General features: G+C 44.1%; 1 protein-coding gene across 3 annotated transcripts in view; it reads right to left on the bottom strand.

Annotated features, from left to right (window-relative positions):
* The window catches only part of abcc1 (ATP binding cassette subfamily C member 1 (ABCC1 blood group)), a 105,048-nt gene that overhangs the window by 26,658 nt on the left and 53,448 nt on the right, over positions 1–24,942 (bottom strand). Inside the window, exons 19-28 of one of the 3 annotated variants that reach the window (XM_067233035.1) lie at positions 6,744–6,921; positions 6,055–6,099; positions 5,124–5,178; positions 4,578–4,701; positions 3,050–3,257; positions 2,556–2,866; positions 1,532–1,731; positions 1,235–1,361; positions 472–573; positions 186–332 (exon numbers count right to left, since the gene is read on the bottom strand). In XM_067233035.1, coding sequence (XP_067089136.1) covers positions 186–332; positions 472–573; positions 1,235–1,361; positions 1,532–1,731; positions 2,556–2,866; positions 3,050–3,257; positions 4,578–4,701; positions 5,124–5,178; positions 6,055–6,099; positions 6,744–6,921 — 1,497 coding nt within the window. The remainder of the gene's footprint in view (positions 1–185; positions 333–471; positions 574–1,234; positions 1,362–1,531; positions 1,732–2,555; positions 2,867–3,049; positions 3,258–4,577; positions 4,702–5,123; positions 5,179–6,054; positions 6,100–6,743; positions 6,922–24,942) is intronic. The other 2 variants (XM_067233037.1, XM_067233036.1) reach the window with 2 other exon arrangements.

The raw sequence follows: 24,942 nt of genomic DNA on the forward strand, positions 1-24,942 counted from the left end.
TACAATTGTAATTTTCCAGGTGCTAACTAGCATATATACCTATACTATGTGTTGTAAACACATCTGTGGTTGGTGAACCGCCAAGACTCCAAAGGCCATATAACCCCGACAGACCATACAGAGAGACAGATGCACTTACAAATTTAGACACACCCGGCTCCAACACCAACACACAACAACCACACCTTCTCTCCTCCGTGGATGGTGACAGTGATGTTGCGGATGGCCAGCTCCTGATCCTCCCTGTATCTCAGGCCAAAGTCCCTGATCTGGATGTGTCCTGCCGTAGGCCAGCCTGGAGGCAGGGTTGACTGTTCGTTCTTCCATTCAGCCTGAGAGAAAAAACATACATACCAGAATACATTATCACATGGTGTTCAAAGTAGTGATCTAACTTTTGGGTCTTCTCTCCACATTCTGAGGACATTATTCTTCAGCTATTCTGCCAAATAACTGTTTAGCCCCTCGTACCTCTTTCTCTGTGTCGCTGTATTCTTGCACTTTCTCCACAGCAACAATGTTGGTCTCCAGGTCTGAGGACATCCTCACCAGCCAAGTTAGAGAGGCAGTCAGCTACACAGACAGGAGGTCCATTAGCAAAGCCACAAAACTGATATACTGTCTGGTTATGGATTCTCAACATAATCAAGCTTAGTTTTGTCAACCTCAAAGGCTTTGAAGTAAGTAACTTCAAAATGATTTTATCATAGAGACATAGATAAAAACAAACCATTCTTGTTGATAGTTAGCATTTTAAAACACACTTCACATGTAACGAGACGTAACATACTTTGATCACAAAAGGTCTGTGTTTTAGTTTAAACTCAAACCCATAGACTGTAAAAAGAATGGACAGTACTCAATCGCCCCTGGTGGCTGGCTGCAGTATAGGTCATAAATCCTGCCCCTTCCATGTTAGCTGATAAGCCATACAAAAAAATCTAAATGCACGTCTAATAACTTTTTTCAAAGATGGTTTCTGTCATTTTAGGTGTTTTATATCACGCTGATGTCTGTTCAAGTGCAAATTTTTCAGATCAGTTCGTTTTGAATTCATTATTTGACGATATAAAAAGGGGTCGATATCGCGCTACCAGCGCAAGATGGCAGCACCCGTATCCGGGATATTTTGGCTTAATTTGTGTACAGTGGGAGGAAGCGGAGACGCGTCATCCATTCTTTTTACAGTCTATGCTCAAACCCCTATGCTGGTAAGGGGTTCAGGGGAGCTAACCTGCAGTGCATAAGATATGGACAATCCCATGATTCCTGGGCTAAGGCTCTCCCGAGCCATGACGGCGAAGAGGGCTGCGAAGGTCACAATGCAGTTTCCTACGAACTCAAGACGCACTGCCAGCCAACTACACTCGCGCACACACACACACACACACTTAATATTGCCTAGCTACAAAGTATTTGTATCAGGAAAACAAAATCTGAACAGGACTCAAAGATCCTCGTCCCCCCTAATCCAAAGAATAACCCACAGCATAATAAGGACGGCTTTGGACCCTCCAACACGACTGCTCACCGGTTAGCCACGATGCTGGGGTAGTACGCCTTCTGGTTATGGTCAACGCGTCCGTCACTTTCGCGGATGAAGCGCTCCTGCTCACCAAAGGCCCGGATGACGCTGGTTCCTAGCAGGGTCTCGTTAAAGTGGGTGTAGACCGGCGAACGGCTCACTGATTCCAGTCGTTTCAGTTGGCGGGATGATGCCACGTAGAACCTCTGAACATGGAGGAGAAAGGAGACCATTTCTCAGTACTGCACAGTATCATTCATACATGTAGCATCAAGACTCCAGCTGAATTGAACCAGAAGAACAAGTTCAATCTCACTTGGTCTTACATTCTGTTGTATCATCTCACTCACAAATTACACTGGATTCAGTGTTGTCTGAAAGAACTGGACTATGAATTATGTGAGTGTATTCCCGACTCAGGAAACCAGAGGGAAAATTCCAGTAACATTCCAAACATTCCAGTAACATTCCAAACATTCCAACTTCAGTTGTTGGCTAACATGCAAATACAAGGTCTGACTAGATACCATTTTACATAAAAACATTTATTTCAAGGATCATCACCTTTTTGTATTCTTACATAAGATACATATTATGACCCTTGTGTGAATGTTTACATTTGATTCAAGTCATTATATTTTTATTCAACTCACTAACTAGGTACCAAACAATCCCCCCAAAACAGTATATCCACAGAATTCCACCCTAATGAACGCTAACCTGACTCGCCAGATGGTTTGTTACACATCCTTGGAAACAGTTTGGAAAAGTGCAGGCACTTAAAAAAACATTGCAGGTGATAAGACAGATGGTTCATCCAATCATGGGCTAGGTTCAACCATGCCCGGAGCTGCCAGTCGCTCCTCATAGGATGCTAACTGGCCGAACCACTATGGTTGGGGCCAATGGTTAACTTGTAGCTTGGCAAGATGGGGTCTTGTATGGGCGTGTTTCGCATTGTTAAACAAATCCACACACTAGCCAATCCACCCCCCCACACTGTAATCAACCAACACTCCCACCAACCCACCTGCACAAAGAAATACAGCAGTCCCAGCGGGGGGATGATGATGGCCACGAGCGGTGTCGCAATGAGAATGACCACGCAGGAGCCCATCACATTGAACATGGAGCCCATGAACATCTTGATGATGCTGGGGATAACCGCGTCAATGGTGTCCGTCTCCTTGGCGAAGCGGTTGACCAGGTTGCCGCTGGGTGTGCGCTCGAAGAAGGCCATGGGTGAGCGGAGTACATTGTATAGCATGTTCTGGTGGAGGTAGCGTGATGCCAGGATGCCTCCGATGGACACCGAGATGGAGTAACAGAACACGGCAACCCCTGCAAAAGACCGGGGGGTGGTGGTGGGGGGGGTTAGTGTTGGTGAGGCAAACAAACATATACACACCCAGAGGGATCCCATGTTGAGTGGTAATGCATGAATTGTAAAGCAAAGTGTACTGTGTACACTCCTATTGCTCACCTATTCTTATATTGTTAGTTACAAATCAATGACACACGCACCTTGAGAGACACCCAGGGCTCCATACACCCCTAGCCTCATCTGTCGGTTGGGCTGTGTTCCATTGACAACGGGGTCATCAGTCCATAGGCTAAGCCAGTAGTTGGAGAAGAGCGAGGCCATGTGGTGGCTGAAGAATAGCACAATGCTGATGCAAGAGAGCAGCACACCGATGGCCTTCATGTACTCCCAGAACACAGACAGCTTCACCTGGACACACACACATAAAATAACACAGTTAACATACACACCGATGAGACAAAACATTATGACCACTTGCCTAATATTCTGTTCGTCAAAACAATCCGCCAAAACAATCCCGACCTGCCGACGCATGGACTCTACAAGACCCATGAAGGCGTCTTGTGGTATCTGGCACGAAAACATTAGCATCAGATCCTTTAAGTCCCGTAAGTGGCTAGGTGGAGCCGCCGTGCATCAGACTTTTCGGTCCAGCACACCTCACAGATGCTCAATCGAATTGAGATCTGGGAATTTGAAGAACAGAACAACATCTAACACTTTGTGTTCCTCAAACCATTCTGGAATATTATGTGCAGTTTGGGATGGTGCATTATCCTACTGAAAGAGGCCACTGCCATTCCGGAATATCACTGGCATGAAGGAGTGTACCTGGCCTAAATGATGTTTAGCTAGTTGGCACATGTCAAATTGAAGTCCACATGAAAGGCCAGACCCAAGGTTTCCCAGCAGAACATTGCCCAGAGCACCGGAATGTCATCTTCCCACAGTGCATCCTGGTGCCATCACTTCCCCAGGTACACAACGTACACGGCCGCCCACGTGATGTTAAAGGAAACGTAACTCATCGGATCAGCTGTCCTTCTTCCACTGCTCCAAGGGTCAGTTCCAGCGCGTGTGGCCATTGTAGGTGCTTTCGATGGTGGACAGGGATCATCATGGGCACTCTGACCAGTCTGCGGCTGCCCAGCACCATACACAGCAGGGTGCGATGCACTGTGTGCTGTGACACATTCCTCCCGTGACCATTGTAAAAATATTTAGACTTGTGCCGCAGGAGACTGTCCGTTCAGACCAAACGGGAAAGCCTTTGTAGCCCTTGTGCATCGATGAGCCTCAGCCTCCCAACACGATGTCGCCGGTTTGTGGTTTGTCCCTCCTCGGACCACCATTAATAGGTACTCACCACTGCTGACTGGGAGCACCCCACAGGCCTTGCTATGTCAGAGATGCCCTGACCCAATCGTTTGACCCTTGTCAAAGTTACATAAAGTCTTTATTCCAGCCCATTTCTCCTGCATCCAACGTGTTGACTATGAGAAATGGTTGTTAATTTCTAATCTAATCTACCTAGACCTTGACATGTGACCTTGTTTGCGGATGATCGGTGTTATTTGTGTCACCTGTGAGTGGTCATAATGTTCAGGCTTTTCAGTGCACAAACATGAAACAGTAGATTATCAACAAGCATCTTGTTACCGGTAGGAAATTAAATCACTATATAGATTATTGTAGTTCACACACATACACAGGCTCTAAACAACTTACCCGTCCCGTGTTGGCCTTATCAGCTTCAGTCAGTTTACCGACCTCGGCATTCTTGGCCTTCTTCCCTAGTACCTCTTCTCCCTCGGCCTTGTGGGTGGTTTTACTGATGGTTGAGCTGTTCTGACTGGACAAGGAGCATAGAAACATGTCCAGGACTGGTTTAGAGACATGCTATAATGTTGACTGCCTTTTTTGCCATTATGGTATTTTTGTTAAAAGAAATCAACCAGTGGGACAGCAGTTCTCACTGTTGAGTTGGGTTTAAAATGTCTTTATACTGCACTAGGTGTTTCTGAAAGTGTTGTTGAAGCTGAGAGTAAAGAAAGCTTAAAAATCGAAACTTTCCATTCCACATTATGTCAGGGTGTGATACATGAAGGTGCCCACCTGGTGGCACTGAGGCTGGTGGTCATACCACAGAACAGTTCAATTACAAAAGCAGATTTTTGATGGATTGAATGTGCAGTGTATTACAACCCACATTGAGAGTTTTAAAAGTAAAAAACCAATGGGGAATGTTCTCTCAAATGTATTGAATTTACTCACCCAATAGTAGTAGCAGGAACACCGTTCTCCATAGTTTTCTTTGGTGCATTGTCTACTATGCCCCTCGTCCAAAAAAGAGACACACATTAGTCTGGAATCTCTCAAATATGCACGTACACACACTCACACAAACACTAAAATCATCTGAAAGCATTGGTATAGATTCTTATTAACTTGTTAATATAATGACCCAATACCAACAAAAAGCCCAACTGACCACCAACTAGTGTTTATGAGACAAACACCAGGCAGCAACAACCACTATCGTAGACTACACTGATATCAAAGACAGCGATTATTTGTGTCATTAACCAAACGTGCATTTGAACCTCATCACTTGCCACTAAAATGACCCGTGGGTTCAAATCTACCAAGATGCTCCACACAAAAAGCAGCAAGTAAGAACTTTAATGGCCATTTCTGTCTCAGTACTGCACAGTATCATTGATACATGTAGCATCAAGACTCCAGCTGAATCGAACCAGAAGAACAAGTTCAATCTCACTTGGTCTTACATTGTATCATCTTATTCACAAATTACACTGGATTCAATGCTGTCTGAAAGAACTGGACTATGAATTATGTGAGTGTATTCCCGACTCAGGAAACCAGAGGCGCATTATATAATGGTAGGGGAAACACTGCAAGATGCACAGTGTGTGTGTGCGTGTATATGTATATATGTATGACCTCTAAATCTCATTTTTTCATGTGTATTTCTCTTTGGGATGATGGACAAATTCCAACCGAGTGTCACAAAAACAATCTACAGTACTAGGTGGCTCTAAGTAGTGCAGCAGCAAAGTATGCCATCGGTAGGCTCGTTCCAAAGGAAAGGAGACAAGGAGAGGTCAGTTAACTGGAAGGGAATTATCCCGTTAGATCCTAAACCACAGACCAGTGAGGGACCAACAACCGCTCAGACCTTCACCTTTGACCTGCTCCACCTTCTCCTCCTCATCATCCCTGCGCTCTTCTGATAAGAGGCAGACAAGGAGAGAGAGAAAGAGGGAGGACACAAGAGACAAGATGGAGAGAAGTGAACACAGACAGGTTGGGAAAAAATGAAAAGCAAAAATGGTTGAAAGGAGAGAAGGAAAGACTACAGAGTGACTAAGGGTTTCATGGTCGACATGCGGGTGGTGTTGTGTGTGTGATCGTGTTAAGCTTAGGTCTACTGGTATCAAGGCTTTTCAATGTCCCGCACAATTGAACTTGGTTGAGAATATTTGAATGACAACCTGCATTTGAGTTCTGAGCCGACTAAAGTCACCTTTTTATACTGTTGTGAAGTCTTATACTGTTGTGAAGTTTTTATACTGTTGTGTAGTCACAAGTTCATCATTGACGGCAAAGACCTACAAAAATTACAATGTTTTACTTATTATAATTATTACAATAATAAATAAATAAATAATCCCACTGGCCAAGGAATCCCTAACTTGAGATCCTATGGAGAAAAGAGGAAAGAAGACTGAGAGACTGTCGATAAACCCTAAAATAGTATTTATGTACTGAAAGCTATGGTGACACATGAAGAGAGGGGCAACAGGTACGGCATGTACACAGCCTTGGTCAGTGGCTAGAGGATACTAAAGTTGCCAGTGGAGGGATACTCACCGCTGTCATCCTCGCCGTGCTCAGCGTTGGCGTAGGTGCGCAGGAACTCTGCGAAAGCTCCATCCCTCCCCATCAGCTGCAGGTAGGAGCCCATCTCTGTGATCTCTCCCTCCACCATCACTAGGATCAAGTCAGCCTGGGGGAGGTAGCCAAGACCGTGGGTCACCAGCACACGAGTCTGAACACACAAATACACGCCATCATCATTATCCACACATACAAAAAAAAGTTTTTACAAGTATTCACAGCCTTTACAAGTCATGCAACGAACATACATCGGCCACACTCACATTATATAGCATCAACATTGTGTTTTTATTAAATCATGTCAAAATAAAACCTATTTTGTGGATGTCAGGATTACCCAGACACTCCCATGTCACCCCGCTCTTCATCTCCCTCCACTGGCTAACCATCACGGCCCGCATCAGATTCAAGACCCTGGTACTGACCTTCCGAGCGGCGAACGGGACTGCACCTGACTACATCCAGTCTCTCGTCCAGCCTTACACCCCCACTCGCCACCTTCGGTCTTCTGACAACCGTCTGGTGGTCCCACCTCTCAAGAGCGCCCGCTCCCAACCCAAGCTCTTCTCCTGTCTGGCCCCCCAATGGTGGAATCATCTCCCCATCTCCATCAGAGATACTAACTGTCTCCCCACCTTCAAGAAAAGGCTAAAGACGCACTTGTTCCGGGAGTACAACGGTACTTAGGAAAGATTTGTTGGATCAGATGTTAGTTTATTTCCTCCAGAATCAGAATCAGAATGGGATTTATTCGCCATTAAAGTTTGCACAGACAAGGAATTTGCTTTGGCAGGAAGGTCAAGTATTTGACTTCAAAGACTGACATAGAGTTTGATGGTTTGACAGTGCAGGCTGTTGAGATCGTTTTAGCCAGCCTGGTAAAGGTGTGTAGCAGCATGCTAGCGGACCACTTAGTGCATGGATGCTATGCAGATGTGTCTGAGGAACTGGTGGACCAACTTGCCTCAGCACCTAAAACATTAAATGTCAGCTGTGAGCGCGACTTTGGGGTTTTTGATAGGCTTCATCGAGAGAAAGCAAGGGCAAACGTAAGCACAATAAAGGGCATGATGCTTTTCAAGCAGAATTGGTCTTGGGAATGGCTGTCAGGATTAGATAGGAACAGGAAATCACAGGTGTTGGCTGTAGCTAGAGCATCAGTGCAAGAACAGAGAGCGGTTTTCTGTGAGCGTGCTCAATCCATTAGGGATGAAAGATTGTGGACAACTTTAGATTAAATAGATGAGCAGCTAGAGAGTTTAGGTGAGAGATCCAAACTGTTACCTGTATCAGCACAGTTGAGGTTTAGACGGGTGGTACTAGGGATGAAAAATTTGAATGGCGCCTTCAATTTAAGGACAGGAGAAGATTGCCTTTAGAAACTCTCACTAGTAATCTTAGGAGTGTAGTTCAGGCACCTCTGGAGTTGGAGGACACTGAGGATAGGCAGTATGGGTGTGCATCAGCATATGTTTTTACAGAGGCAAAGGCTGAATTTATATGCCTTGCTGAGAAGCAGTAGGCACGTGTTATGGATTTAGGTAGGAAGGGGGGGGGGCTCTCAAAGGTTTTCATACCTGATGTGCAGTCGGCAGACCAGCTCCTTACATTTACATTTATGCATTTAGCCGACGCTTTTATCCAAAGCAACTTCCAAGAGAGAGCTTTACAAAAGAGCATAGGTCACTGATCATAACAACGAGATAGCCCCAAACATTGCGAGCAGCCAAAACATGAAGCATGCATTGTGGAAAACCAAATAAGTGCCAAAGGGAAGAACCATAAGAGCATGCAGTTAAACAAGTTACAATTGAAAAACATGAAACTCCCCACAAGAGTTCAAGAGTGTACCTGTAGAAAAAACAATCAACAGTAAAATATTTCACAGCAAGTACAAGAATTTGAAACCGTTACAACTAACCAACAAGAGCAACAAGTCTCTCAATACGAGTCATTGTGATCCTGGAGGAAACTAACATCAGGTCCAGCCAAGCATTCCTAAGTGCCGTTGTACTCCCGGAACAAGTGCATCTTGAGCCTTTTCTTGAAGGTGGGGAGACAGTCAGTGTACCTGATGGAGGTGGGGAGTTCATTCCACCATTGGGGGGCCAGATAGGAGAAGATCTTGTGTTGGGACCGGACGCTCTTGAGAGGTGGGACCACCAGACGGTTGTCAGAAGAAGACCGGGGGGGGTGTAAGGCTGGAGGAGTGACCCGTTCACCGCTCGGAAGGTCAGTACCAGAGTCTTGAATCTGATACAGGCCGTGATGGGAAGCCAGTGGAGGGAGATGAGGAGCGGGCTAACATGGGAGCATCTGGGTAGATTGAAGACCAGACGGGCCGCCACGTTCTAAATCCTCTGGAGAGGGCGGGTTGCGCATGCTGGGAGACCGGTGAGCAGCGAGTTGCTGTAGTCCAACTTTGAGAGGACAAGTGCTTGGACTAGCAGCTGGGTGGAATGCTCAGACAGGTATCTCCTGATCTTCCGGACGTTGTAGAGGGTGAATCTACACGACCGGGAGACCGCAGCAATGTGGGCTGTGAGGGAGAGCTCGTCATCCATGGTCACCCCGAGGTTCCTGGCAGAGGATGAAGGGGTCACCGTCGCCGATCCTAGGGTGATTGAGAGATCGTGGGAGATGGAGGGTTTGGCCGGGATGATGAGAAGTTCTGTTTTGGCGAGGTTCAGCTGGAGGTGGTGCTCGGTCATCCAGGCGGAGATGTCTGAGAGGCAGGCCTCGATCCTAGCTGAGATCCCCGGATCAGTCGGGTGGAGCGACAGGTACAGCTGCGTGTCGTCAGCATAGCAGTGGTAGTAAAAATGACTAAATGTAAAAATGACTAAATGTAATGGTAGGAGAAGCCATGGGAGGTGATGATTGGTCCAAGCGAGGTGGTGTAGAGGGAGAAGAGGAGGGGTCCAAGGACGGAGCCCTGTGGGACACCAGTGGAGAGCTGGCGGCGGCCTGACACTTTGCCTCCTCAGGAGACCTGGTAGGATCTTCCCGACAGGTAAAGAAAGTCTGGTACAGAGCCACAGTTATAGGGGAAAAGGAGGTCAATGGTAAGACCATTTTCCATGTAAGATATTATAAGGAGAAGAGATGGTGGTAGTTTGATTTATTGTCAGATTTTCAGGAGGGGTATGTGGAGTTGTTGTATGTCAGTGCTGCAGACATGATGGGCAGGAAAATAAAACACATGTACATAGACAGTGATGACGGGTTGGAGTGCTGGTATCCAGGTAGAGTAGTGGGGTGTAGCATAGGTAGTTTACTTGTTGTGGAGTACGAGGGTGAGGACAAAGAGGAGGGGTTTATGAATGTCCGCTTTTAGACGATTATTTAAATCATGAGGTCAGATTTACATAAGTTGTAAAGCAAGGCTGTTGATCAGTTTTGAAAAGCCAGCAGTATAGAGCAGGGGACTGGCAGTAAGACTGTTGAGTGGGATTTAAAAGCCAACAGTTTAGAGCAGGGGACTTGCAGTAGTAGTCTTAATTTGTTGTTATTGTGTATCTTCTAATATTATTATTTTCTTTCTGGTTGAAGATAGCTGTAAAATTCTTTGTAACTTTTGTGTATCTAATTTAAAAAAAATCTTTCAGGTAAGATTTCTTTCTTTCTTCTTTTAATTTTTTTTGTATAGAAAAGTATCGATTTCAGACAGTTATTTATCCACATATACTTTAGTTTTTCTTTTTCATTCTTTTTTTTTTTTTACATAGAAGAAACCCCCCCAGCTTTTGACATGACCAGAACATATGTGTCAAATCTGCCAACATATCCCAACATGGCATCTAACATTGCCATCCAACATTGCCATCCACATCTGGATAGAAGGAAGATACCTTAGCTCTGCTCCAGTGAAGGCGATGTAAAACCTTAAATTGGATTAGACCTAGTCTTGCACAGGAGGTGCTTTTGCTCACTCTGTTCTGAGCTTCAGTCCAAATGTCCTCAGGGATTACAGTCTCAAGTTCCCTCTCCAAACGAGTTTTGATCTTGTCCAGCTTGACACTATCCATTGACAAAATCTGTGAATAAGAATGCGCTGTAAAACCCTTCAACAAAAAAGGAATTGCCAAAAGTGAATCTGCAAGGGACCTTTGGGAGGTTAGGAAACTGTGGACTATGGCACTTAGCAAACTGACAGGCCTGAAAGTCATGAAACAGGACAGTGTGATGGAGATCATTGAAACTAGAAAAGATTCCATCCACATAAAGATCACTGAACTTTGTAATCCCCTTTCTCTGCCACACAACAAAGGTTCTATCGAGTTTGGCTGGTATAAAGTTGTTATTATTACACAGTGGGATCTGAATCAAGAGTGTCCTTTAAGTTAGTGTGCCTCCTCAATTGAGACCATATTTTGAGAGTTGCAATAACCACTGGATTGGATGTAAATTGTGAGATCTTAATGGGAAGATTAGATGAAGCCAAAGCTTGTAGGGAGGATGACATGCACGACCAGCCCTCCAGCTCACACCAGTCCGTACCTGGGTATTGCATCCAGTGTGTTATTTTGTAGACATTTGCTGCCCAATAATAACCTCTAAAGTTTGGCAGTGCCAACCCCCCTCCTGCTCTTGGACGTTGGAGGAACTCTTTACAAATTCTGGGGTTCTTACAGCTCCATATGAATCCTGAAATCAGTTGATCAATTTGGCCAAAAAAATTATTTTGGTAAATAAATAGGAACACATTGAAATAGAAATCTTGGCAGGTTATTAATTTTAACACAATTCACTCTGCCTGCCAAGGTCAGATGTAAAATATCCAATTTCTGTAGTTCCGATTTAAGCTTTGCAATGAGTGGGGCAAAGAGGTTTTTAAATGAAGAAGTTACGTTAATGCCCAAATATTTGAAACCTGATCTTGAGATATGAAATGGCAGGGCTTGGTCTGGGATTTGCATTGCTAATTTATTTACTGGTAAACATTCACTTTTTGATAAGTTGAGTCTGTAGCCTGAAACCTTTCCAAAAGAACGTAGTACTGATATGATCTTGTTGATACACTGCAGTGGTTATGATATGTAAAGCAACATATCATCTGCATACAAGGATAGCTTAACCCCACCTTCTAATACCCTGTATTGAGGGTGTTGACTTCAAAAAAAGGGAAAGTGGCTCTACTGTTAGAGTGAATAATAGGGGACTCAATGGGCAACCCTGTCTGGTACCTCTAGACAGAGGAAAACTTTGGGAGCGCATTTGGTTAGTGATTACTGCTGCTTGAGGGGAAAAATACAGAAGTTGGATCCACCGGATAAAAGCTTCACCAAAGCCAAATTTCTTCAAAAACAAAAAAGAAAATCCCATTCCACCCGGTCAAAAGCTTTCTCTGCATCCAATAAAACCACAACTTCTGGAAAAACATTAGATGAGGGACCATACAACACATTCATAAGGCGCCTTACATTAGAAAATAAACGTCGTCCCTTACAAAACCTGTTTGGTCGGTTGATATTAAACCTGGTAAGGGTGTCTCCGATCTTGTAGCCAGTAATTTTGAGAGTACTTTAACCTGTTGACGTTCCTGTACCGCCCGCGGTACAAAAATGCTGCCCCCCCCTTCCTCAGTTACGACGCACTAAATTCTAACAAATATATTTTTTAGACGCTACACATGTTATACATCATTGGAAAGCTACGATTCTTGTGCTTGTAGATATGTAAACCATTTCAAGATCGAGTCACAACAACAAGTTTAGTCAACGTCTTTGTCCAGTCACCACTTTGGTGATGTTTACAAAGCCAAACGTCTCTACTTACCCTCAAAGGTTTGGTGTCGTCCAGGTATGCAACCAACACATCAAAACTTGATCTGCGTACATTCCCAAGGGTTCAAAGTATCTAACCATGTAAAGTAATTCTCCAAATACAATGTTTTACGTTCATGAATAGCCATTATCCTTTGTTTCATTATGCAAGTTAGCCGACGGAAGAAACAACTTGCTCAGATAAAAGTGCACATTCCTCCGGTTAGAAACGGAGAAAATACGATATGGAGGGATCAAAATGTCCGTTGAACCCTCCCCTTTTGATTGACACCTTGTTTGACCCAATAGGACCTTCCATGCCCCGTTGACAGCCCTCTAAAGCCAATTAGGTCTGTGCGTCCTGCCCCCCCCCGCCCCCCCCCCCCCACACTCTTTCTAAACAAATTTCTCGAACTGGCTTCAGCTGGCTCTGAAATGAGCTCGTTAGCCTTGTAGCTGAAAGCTAGCTGAAAATGCCAATACCTCATTTGTATGTGTCTGTGGAGCCGTCAAAATAAAAGTCGATTGCGCAATAGGGTTGAAAGAATCAGTTTTCTTTGTGCGCCAATCCTGGGAATCAGATAAAGCACTCCAATGTGTTCATGCTTCAATTTTTGTGTTTCAGTAATACTAATTAGGGATTTAGCTATTATATATGATAGTTCTAAGTACCACCTTTCATTAGAGATAACAATTATGAAAAATAATACCTTTTATCCTGAGTATTTGACCTTGGTTACAAAGGGTCATTTTGGAGTCTCCAAAAGGCCCTTTTAGAAAATGAATGGATGTACTCTTATAAAAACATGTGTCAAATATGAATATATTGTGGTATTATGTTTGACTTTTGATTTGAATTGGGTAAGGCTTCAACCTGTGGTCCAATTTAGTCTTCCAGCTAATACCTACCACCTCTAGGCCTCTTCAGGCCTCTGTTTTCAAAACAAAATCTAGACGGAAATAGAAATTTTCACTTTCCTTGTGTTCAAGCTTCTATTACTCAACACTAGTAGGACTGACAGGGGTCCTGACAACAGGGGACATAACTTCAGAGTGTCAGCTTTCAAAAGAGATCATTTACATGCATGTACTCCAAATGGTTCAAGAACAGCTTCCAATTTACTTTGGGTATGCTGTTTAGGCGTTTTCAGGCAAATTTAACTGGATTTTGAAGAGGTTAATATCAGTGTTTAAAAGTGACACTGGTCGGTATGAGCCACATTTGGATGCATCCCTACCCGGCTTCAGCAAAAGTGTTATGGATGCGTCATTAAGGGAATCAAGCAATCTTCCCTGTGACCATGAGTGATTAAACACATCCAATAGCAGAGGAGCTAATTGATCAGAGAACTTTTTATAAAAGTCGATGGGGAAGCCATCCGGGCCCGGTGCCTTTCCGCTCTGCATGGCAGAGATGGCAAACCTAACATTTCCAAGCTCCAGTGGCTCATTTAGATGTTGTCTTTGGTCAGAAGACAGGGTAGGGACTTCTAAGTTTTTTTTTAAAGTTTCGAAATAGTGATGTATCCTTAAGTGACTCAGAACTGTATAAATCAAAATAATATTTTTTAAAGGCATCTTTAATTTTTTGAGGGTCTGTTGTGATTTCCCCGGTTGTCTCTTCTATTTGTGATATAATCTGTGATGCTGATTTAAATTTAAGTTGATGTGCTAGAAGTCGCTCTGCTTTTCCCCCATTTACATTTAGTCATTTAGCAGACGCTCTTAGAGTGACTTACAGTAAGTCCAGGGACATTCCCCCGAGGCAAGTAGGGTGAAGTGCCTTGCCCAAGGACACAACGTCATTTTGCACGGCCAGGAATCAAACTGGCAACCTTCAGATTACTAGCCCGATTCCCTAACCGCTGAGCCACCTGAACCCCCATAGTGTGACCCCCGTGACCTCATAATGAGTCGTTCTGTTTCAGAGGTAGAGATTAAATTGTATTGGGTTTGTAGTTCAATTCACTCTTATAAAGGGATGGATTAAGAGACGTGGAATACCTACAGTCCACCTCAGATATATCGTTAACTTTTGCTTTTGTCTCTTTCTTTCTCTGTTGCAATGAGAGGAGTAGGCTATTATTTCTCCCCTGAGATAAGCTTTAAGAGTTCCCCAAAGCAATGATGGTGATACAGAGGGTGACATGTTTGTTTCCAGAAAAGTATTTATGGCTATAGAGCTGAGATTGCAAAACATTTTATCTGACAGCAATGCGTTATTAAATCCCCACTGAGGTCAACCAGTGTAGTTGAGATGAAAAAAGAGATCCATAAGTATGGGGGCATGGTCTGATTCTACAATTGCCGAATATTCTACCTTTTCTAAGGAGCTCAAAATTATTTTATCAATAAAAAAGTAATCAATTCTAGAATATGAATGGTGCACATATGGAAAAAAAGAAAATGCTTTACCACCCGGATTCAAATAGCTCCAAGGATCCACACATGCCACATGGCCAAAAAATTCAGAAAATGTACTAACCATTTTAGAGAATATATGTACTTTTAGGGTTTGACCTGTCCAGGCTTGGATCTATAACGCAATTAAAATCTCCCCCTAGAATCAAAATATGATTACTAAGGTCCGGTAGCTGACATACAAGCCTCTGAACAAATCCTGCATCATCCCAATTAGGAGCATACAGATTCACCAATAAAACTGGTACATGAAAAAGTTGCCCAGAAACTATGACACAACGGCCCTGTGGATCAGATATACAGTTGGATGGAATAAACTGAATTATTTTATGTATTATAATTGCTGTACCTCTTGCTCTGGTATTAAAGCTAGAATTAAATATTTGTCCAACCCACGTCTTTTTTAAACGTAGTTGATCTGAGTTGCGCAAGTGCGTCTCCTGGAGAAATGCAATATACGTTCTAATATTCTTAAAATGAGAAAATATTCTACCTCTTAACGGGGCCATTAAGCCCTTTGACATTCCACAATATAGAACTATCAGCCATAGCTACACTGTACAGAATTACAAGCAGTGTTCATGTCCGGTTATAAAAAAGAAAATGCGCGCCATGACTCTCTTCAAAATAAAAGTCTGTGGTGAAAAAAGATAAAGTCCACAAAATTCACAATCAAAAAGAACCCCTGTCCAACATACCCAAACCCTCCTATCTCTGCTAAACTAGCAGCACGCAGGAATCCCCCCATATCTAAATGCTTCCAACAACACACTTTCACTATCGTCTTGCTCGTCAGAGCTCCTGAATGAAAAAACTCCTACGTTTCCAAATGGCTAAATTTTTGTGCTCATGAAAACTTAACATACCACAGTCCACTGGAACATGCCTTACTGGAACCATAAATCCAGTCTGTATGATCAGTCTCACAGTTATTAGGCATTAGGCAACAGTTTACCCGGTGTGGCTAGATGGATGTTGTGCTGGTCCTAGCTGCCCTGCACTCGTCGGGAGTAGAAGGCTTCGGCCTTGGCTGGCGTCTCGAACATCAAAGTTTCTTCTCCAAAGGTCACTCGTAGGCGCGCAGGGTAGAGAAGCCTAAATTGGATTCCCTTCTGATAGAGAGCCCCTTTGACATTCTTGAAGGCAGCGTGTTTTCTGGAGAGCCCAGCACTAAGGTCAGGGTAAAATCTCAGTGTATTTCCCTGGTACACTATGTTGTTTTGCCTTGCCCAACGCAGAGCCCGCTCGCGGTCTTGATACCTGTGAAAGGCGACAATGATGGTCTAGGTGGCTGGCCACTTTTAGGCTTCGGTGTCAGAATCCTATGTGCACGGTCCAGTTCAGGCAATGTATTAAATTGGCTCCCCATGACTTCCTTCAGAAGTTTGGAGACGTGTGTCACCATGTCTTTGTTTTCGCTAGCAGGGGCGTAACCAGAATAATATTTTTGGATAGGCCTCGAAAAATATGGATAGGCATTTTTTCAGTTTTGTTACTTATTTACTTTGCGATGTGCACCGCATATTATTTCATAATACAATCATTTTATATTAGTGTATATACTACTTGGAGCAACTGCGTTAGCCTATATGGCATCAAGGCTATTAAAATAAGACAGTGACTACACAAGTTCCCAACTTTCCAAGAAAATGAAACTCATCGATTTACATGCTCGATGCCTATGTCACAATTTACCACGGCGGGCAGCACTATAAAATGGTACCTTACCTTTAGACGTAACAGGCATGACCTACATCACAAGGCGCAGACGGCGAGTCTTGGAGTTGAATATTGTGATGATTTAATCATAATCAAGTCATCACAGTCAGTTCAGGCTCAAATGAGTGTAAACTGAAGTGGTTCAGCATGGTGCTTGTCATTGATGTCCGAAGATGATTTTTTTATTCTGTTAGTTGTTGAAAAAAGTCTCTCCACACTGCATGACGTTATTGGCAGTGTGACAATGATCCTTAACAAAAAAGATCCAAGATGGCGCCGATGATGGCTGCCTCGGTCGTTAGGTGCGCTCTTTTTTGTCTTGTTTTGTCTGTTAATTCAGTGTTCTGCCAAGATTTCCGGGGTTCTCTAACTAGAGAAGTACTTCTAAACATCAGGACTACAACTCCTGTGGATTTATTTCCCACTTTTCTGCTTCCAGCGGCGGAATTAGTGGGAATTATAGTCAAAGCCACCCTCGGCTTTGTCCTAGCAGCGAAGCGCCGTAGGAGAGGCAAACGAGCCGGTGCTCTGGTGCGACTCCGTCGGCGTGGGGCACGCACAGCGTTACCGGGGATATTTCTCTCCAACGTGCGTTCACTGAGCAACAAACTGGATGAACTTCAGCTACTGGTGTGGAAAAACAGAGACTTTCATTCATCTTCCGTTTTGTGCTTTACGGAGACATGGCTGAGTGAACTGATCCCAGACTCTGCGCTACAGCTAGCAGGTTTCAAACTGCTGAGAGCGGATCGTAACCCTGTGCTCTCTGGCAAAACGAAAGGCGGTGGTATTTGTTTTTACATTAACAGTGGCTGGTGTGAAGATGTGACAGTGATTCTGCAGCACTGTTCTCCTGATCTGGAATCATTTTTTATTAACTGTAGATCTTTTTACTCGCCACGAGAGTTTGCATCATTCATTCTGGTTGGCGTCTACATGCCTCCGCAGGCTAGCGTTAACGAGGCTCAACGTGTGCTCGCCAGCCAGATACTGAGTGTGGAGCATGAAAATCCGGATTCCTTGGTTATTGTGCTAGGCGACTTTAACAAAGGCAATCTCACTCAAGAACTCCCAAAATATAGACAATTCATCAAATGCCCTACCAGAGAAGGAAACACCCTGGATCACTGCTACTCTACAATCAGCAAAGCATACCATGCGGTCCCCCGAGCAGCACTGGGTCACTCTGACCACGCCATGGTCCACCTGATTCCTGCATACAGGCAGAAGCTAAAGCGCTGTAAGCCTGCTGTGAGGACATCAAAACAGTGGACCAGTGAAGCTATGGAGGATCTGCGGGCATGCTTGGACTGCACTGACTGGGACATGTTCACGACTGCTACCAATAGTCTGGATGAGCTCACAGAGGCTGTGACATCATACATCAGCTTCTGTGAGGACTGCTGTATACCAACACGCACCAGGGTAAGCTACAACAACGACAAACCCTGGTTTACAGCTAAACTCAGAAGGTTGAGGTCAGAGAAAGAGGCCGCGTTTAGGAGTGGGGACAAAGACAGTTTCAAGGAGTCAAAGAACAGGTTTAGCAAGGCGGTGAGGGAGGCTAAACGACTGTACTCAGAGAGGCTAAAACACCAATTCTCTGCAAACGACTCTGCTTCTGTCTGGAGAGGGCTCAGGCAAATTACCAACTACAAGCCCAGAGCCCCCCACTCCACTAACGACTCCCGCCTGGCCAACGACCTGAATGAGTTCTACTGCAGATTTGAAAGACAATTGGACAGTCTTGAACTACCCCTTCCCACCCAGGAGGCCTCCCACCTCCCCCCCTCTACAGTGACGACTCTCTCCATTCAGGAGGGTGAAGTTAACAGACTTTTCAAGAGGCAGAACCCCCGCAAAGCAGCTGGGCCGGACTCTGTCTCTCCAGCCACCCTCAAGCACTGCGCTGACCAGCTGTCTCCGGTGTTTACCCACATCTTTAACACCTCCCTTGAGACATGCCATGTGCCAGCCTGTCTCAAGTCCTCCACCATCATCCCTGTGCCCAAAAAGCCAAGGCCAACAGGACATAATGACTACAGACCCGTCGCCCTGACCTCTGTGGTAATGAAGTCTTTCGAGCGCCTGGTGCTGGCACACCTTAAATCCATCACTGACCCTCTACTGGACCCCCTGCAGTTTGCCTACAGAGCCAACAGGTCTGTGGACGATGCAGTTAACATGGCCCTCCACTTCACCCTACAGCACCTGGACTCCCCAGCATCCTATGCCAGGATCCTGTTTGTGGACTTCAGCTCTGCCTTCAACACCATCATCCCCGCCCTGCTTCAGGACAAGCTCTCCCAGCTGAACGTGCCTGATTCCACCTGCAGGTGGATCACAGACTTCCTGTCTGACAGGAAGCAGTGCGTTAAGCTGGGAACACAAGTCTCTGACTCCCGGTCCATCAGCACCGGATCACCTCAGGGCTGCGTCCTTTCTCCTCTGCTCTTCTCCCTGTACACCAACAGTTGCACCTCCAGTCATCCGTCCGTCAAACTCCTGAAGTTTGCGGACGACACCACCCTTATTGGGCTCATCTCTGGTGGAGACGAGTCTGATTATAGGTGGGAAGCGGCCAACCTGGTGACCTGGTGCAGCCAGAACAACTTAGAGCTCAATGCTCTTAAGACAGTGGAGATGGTTGTGGACTTCAGGAGGAACACAGCCCCACTCACCCCCATCACCCTGTGTGACTCCCCAGTCAACACTGTGGAGTCCTTCCGCTTCCTGGGCACTATCCTCTCCCAGGACCTCAAGTGGGAACTGAACATCAGCTCCCTCATCAAGAAAGCACAACAGAGGATGTACTTCCTTCGGCAGCTGAAGAAGTTCAACCTGCCAAAGACAATGATGGTGCACTTCTACTCAGCCATCATTGAGTCCATCCTCACCTCCTCCATCACCGTCTGGTACGCTGCTGCCACTGCCAAGGACAAGAGCAGACTGCAGCGTATCATCCGTACTGCTGAGAAGGTGATTGGCTGCAATCTGCCTACCCTCGAGGACCTGCACACCTCGAGGACCCTGAGGCGAGCGAGGAAGATTGTGGCCGACTCCTCCCACCCTGGACACTCCCTGTTTCAGTCACTCCCCTCCGGCAGAAGGCTGCGGTCTATCAGGACCAATACCTCACGCCACAAAAACAGTTTCTTCCCTTCCGCTGTTGGCCTCTTCAACAAGGCCAAGGGACCACACTGACTCAAATTACTTATTGCCTAAAGCACTGCTTTTGCACTGCACCATAACATGGTATCTTGTACATTTGTATTTTTTGTAATATTTGTATTTTTGTATTTTTATATTGTAATTTACGGCAACTTATATTTATCCCACTTAGTACTGCTAGTTTATGTACCCTTAGTATAGTTAGTCCACATATTTAAATTTTAGGTATATGTTTATTGTATGCACCTTCCTGCCAAAGCAAATTCCTTGTCTGTGCAAACTTTCATGGCGAATAAATCCCTTTCTGATTCTGATTCTGATTCTGATAACAGAGTTCATATTTGGGAAAATATCATCAGGGCAGCTATCAAGTACACTCAATATGGATGAAAAGTCACTCATTCCCATGTTTATTTTGCGATGTAACTGCTGAATAAAAACAGTGAATTCAGATTCCTCAATTGATACTCCATAAAGATCGCATGTGGTCTTTAGCTGCTCTTTAAGGCCGAACGTTTGGGAATCTTTGGAAAAGGACGCTGCCGCTTGCATGATCCCATACATGTCTTCTTGAAACCTTGAGTTCAACTCAGTAATCTGTCTGTCCAGAATATTGTTCCAAAGTTGCCTCTGGTCACTGTCACTCTTGATGTTGGATGTTTTCCCCAATGAAGTTGTGACTACAGTATAGGCCAATTTTACCGGCAGTTTTCGTTGTCGTGATGCGCTCACATCCCAATTACTAACATCATGCTTAATCATCATCTCTTCAGTTAGCTTGAGCACTTTATCAAAGTCTCCCCTTGAGTTATCTTGGAATGTAGAAAAACTTGTTTTGAGGATTTCAATTAAACCAATACACTCTGTTACACATAACGTAGCGCTTTGTAATCCCTTCCATCCCGGACATGACTGAAGCACCAGCGAAAACAAAAACCCACACACAGAGTGGGATCCAACCCCAAGGGTTGCAACACTTCCAGAATTTTCCGAGATATTCCTTGTGCAGACAAATCAGCAGCTTCCACAAATCCAACAGCTCTTTCTTTAATAATTCCAGCATGAATGTATCGGATGCACACAGCAATAAGTTCTCGTTTAGATTGATCTTTATATTCATCTGCTAGTATTGCAAAATATATGGATGGAGCAGAATTAATTTAATCTTTTATCCTCCTAACAGAGTTGCTGCACACTCCAGCAACTCTGTTGCTGGAGTGTGCAGTGAATTTCGGGCAGCTCATTAAACCTGGTTTGTATTTCTGAGTCATACTTTGCAATGAAATTGAAGACTTCCAAAAAGTTGCCTTTGTTGCTTGGCTCTTCGGGTTCTCTATGCCCTCTGAGTGGAATATCCTGCTTTGCACACATTAACCTTTTAGGAATCCGGTTAAATTGGCCTGAAAACACCTAAACAGCATATCCAAAGTAAATTGAAAGCTGTTCTTGAACCATTTGGAGTACATGCATGTAAATGGTCTCTTTTGAAAGGTGACACTCTGAAGTTATTTCCCCTGTTGTCCTACTGTCAGTCCTACTGGTGTTGAGTAATAGAAGCTTGAACACAAAGAAAGTGAAAGTTTCTATTTCCGCCTATATTTTGTTTTGAAAACAGAGGCCTGAAGAGGCCTAGAGGTGGTATGTATTAGCTGGAAGACAGAATTGGACCACAGCTTGAAGCCTAACCCAATTCAAATCAAAAGTCAAACATAATACCACAATATATTCATATTTGACACGTTTTTATAAGAGTACATCCAGGCGTTTTCTAAAAGGGCCTTTTGGAGACTCCAGAATGACCCTTTGTAACCAAGGTAAAATACATAATTGTTATCTCTAATGAAAGGTGGTACTTAGAACTATCATATATAATAGCTAAATCCCTCATTAGTATTACTGAAACACAAAAACTGAAGCATGAACACAGGGCCGGCCCAAGCCTTTTTGGGGCCTTAAGCAGAATTGATTTGGGGGTCCCTCGGCGTCGCCAATTGCCGTATTTCTTCGATTAAACTTAGATGTATTACACATTGTTCATTTTTGGTGCGGCGTTTATTTGAGGGCGGCGTTTATTTGAGGGCAACGTTTAATCGAAGAAATACAGTATTTTAGGCTAGCTGCGCTAGCATGCTAACGTGTTAGTTCGCTACATTAAATGTTCTTAGATAGTTTGAACAGTACGGTCTTCTAAATCACCGATTAAGCAAAGAGCAAATGTTAATGTTAGTTAGACTAGCTAGCTCTATCGAATCTGCTTTTCTATTAACGCTGATTTGCAAGGAATGCAAGAACAGTTAGATAGCGAAAACACCTAGACTAACTACTGTACTGTAACCATGTAAACTAGTTTAGCTTGCTAACACAAGAGCACCTGCTTCTCTCCAGTTCTTTCAATAGATAATCTAGACAGGCGTTAGCAATAGGCTAGACTGCAATTCGTTTTCTGGCTATTTTTTTGTAAGCTTCCCTTCTAATGCCGACTAACAGCTAGCTAGAGACTAGCTGTTAGCTGAGTCATTTGCTAAGTAAGGTATGTTGATGTGATATTTGAAACATATTTAGCTAGCAGTGCACTAGTGGGCCCCTAGTGCAACACAAGAGAATGTTCATTAAAATGACATGCTGCTACAGTACTAGGTATTTCAGGACATGCTGCTCCTACCGTAATTTGGTGCAGCGTTTAAATCGAGGGCAGCGTTTAATCAAAGAAAAACGGTACATTAAACTGTAATTTCATGTGCTCTTGGGGGCCCTCTGGAGGCCACGGGGGCCCTAAGCAGCCGCTTAGTTCACTTATGCCTTGGGCCGGCCCTGAATGAACACATTGGAGTGCTTCATCTGATTCCCAGGACTGGCGCACAAAGAACACTGATTCTGTCAACCATATTGCACAATAGACTTTTATTTTGAAGGCTCCACAGATACATAGCATCTGAGGTATTAGCATTTACAGCTAGCTCTCAGCTACAAGGCTAATGAGCTAATTTCAGAGCCCTTCAAAGCCAGTTTGGGGGGGGGGGGTCAGGGAGGGGGCAGGACGCACAGACCTAGTTGGCTTTAGACGGCTGTCAATGGGGCATGGAAGCTCCTATTGTGTCAAACAAGGTGTCAATCGAAAGGGCGGACTGCAGCGGCCATTTTAAGACCATCCACTCGTAAGTACTCAAACCACATCTCCTCCTATGAGCGATAGTGTGTGAGAGACTGAAATAAAAAGAATTGGCGAAGGAAGAATGAAGCAACAAGATTGTGGCTATGTGTGGATATAATTGGTTGGACAACTACTCGACATGGTTAGATACTTTGGACCTTTGGGAATGTAAACAGATTAGGTTTTGATGGGTTGTTTGCATACCTGGACCATTCCGAAGTAATGGTAAGTAAGTACAACTTTTTCCTCTGGCTTTGTTGAAATATTGGTCACCGGACAAAGACTTTGACTGTACTTGCTGTTGCGACTTGATCTTGAAATGGTTTATTTCAATGGAAGCACAAGAATCGTAGCTTTCCAATGATGTACAACATGTGTAGCAGTCTAAAAAATATATTTATTAACATTTTGTGCGTAGTAACTGGGGGAGGAGGGGGCAGCGTGATCCGAAATCAGGTTAAAATAATATCTATTACCACTTTAACATGTGCACGGTTTCTTTCTACAAAATCCTTGTTTGCATCACCATGCATTTGATTCAACACAGTCCAGCAACTTCTCGGTCTAAGCGTCGTCATGTAGGAATCAAATTTAGCAAGGGCACTAGCATGTAATGTGCTATTCTCGTGTTTACAGCAAGCATTTATTGTCAGTTTTCAGTTTTAAAAAATCCATCTCGTATAAATGTGAATTCAGGATTTGCCCCAGGAAAGTGCCTACAACATTTACAAAAAATTTCATTTTTGGCTTTACTATACTCAATCCACACAAACTGGTCATACCATCTTGAAGAGAAGCATCGTGATTTGCCATTTATTAAACTTGAAGGGAACTTTGCTAGCTGTGGTTGACAGGTTGGTTCATCAACTGCAGACAAATCCATCGGTGGGCCTAGAGCAGGTTCACCCCCACCCGCAGTATCAAGAAAAGTAGACGGTGGGGTTAGCAAGCATTCTTGGCTCAAGATGGAGGCGGTTGTGATGGCGATTGCGGTTGTTTATGTCCGGGTGCCACCTGCTAATGTCTCATTCTGGAAGCTTTAGGTAAATTGATCCATATTATTTTCTGGCACACACTCATTTTCCTCCAGACGTCTTTTTTTGAAAAACCTTGCTATCAACATTTGGTTTGCCATTGCTATAACTAGCCTACCTCAGCTGGTGAGTCTGAGACAGTATTTAAGCGCCAAGTGACGTTGAAAAAATTCAAATGTAGCCTAAATAGTCGGAAAACAACTTATCGTGGGATTTTATTTTTTTTGTTAGACATTTAGTCATTTAGCAGACGCTCTTATCCAGAGCGACTTATAGTCTTATAGTCTTATCCAGAGCGACTTATAGACTACATTAGCCTATAATAAAATGACCCATATAAAATAAAACACAATTACTTAATAATTTTCGTTTTTGGGTAGGCCTTAGAACAAATTGGTTAGGCCTGTGCCTACCCAGGCCTACCCGTGGTTATGCCCCTGATCGCTACCCTCTGGAACATTTATAATGCGAAGATTCGCCCTCCTTGATCGGTTCTCCAAATCCTCCATGCGGTCAACCAACGTAGCATTCATAGCTTGTAGGTCAGTGATGGCTTTCTCAGCTTTATCCAGGGCTTAAAAATTGTCGCCTGTGGTTATCTCCACCGAAGTTACTCGTTTTCCCAGTGTGTCCATAGTTTCGTGAATAGTCGCTATAAATGCCTGGACAGGGGCCAGAGACGATTCAATCAATTCGGCCATGTCCTCTTTGAAATATTCGCGTTGCTTTACCATTTCTTTAGCCAACATCGTGGCAAGGTCATCAGTGCTAGCAGCAGTTGCCATGCTAGCTACCTTACTACTCAGCGTAGACTTTTTAGTTTCTGAATCTTTGTTCTTCTGATTAGACGGCATGATCCAGTAGCAAAAGAAAGAAAAAAAAGATGAAAAGCGTTATAAAAACTTGACGGA

This window comes from Osmerus mordax, chromosome 3, assembly GCF_038355195.1.
Source record: "Osmerus mordax isolate fOsmMor3 chromosome 3, fOsmMor3.pri, whole genome shotgun sequence".
NCBI classification, from domain to species: Eukaryota; Metazoa; Chordata; class Actinopteri; order Osmeriformes; family Osmeridae; genus Osmerus; species Osmerus mordax.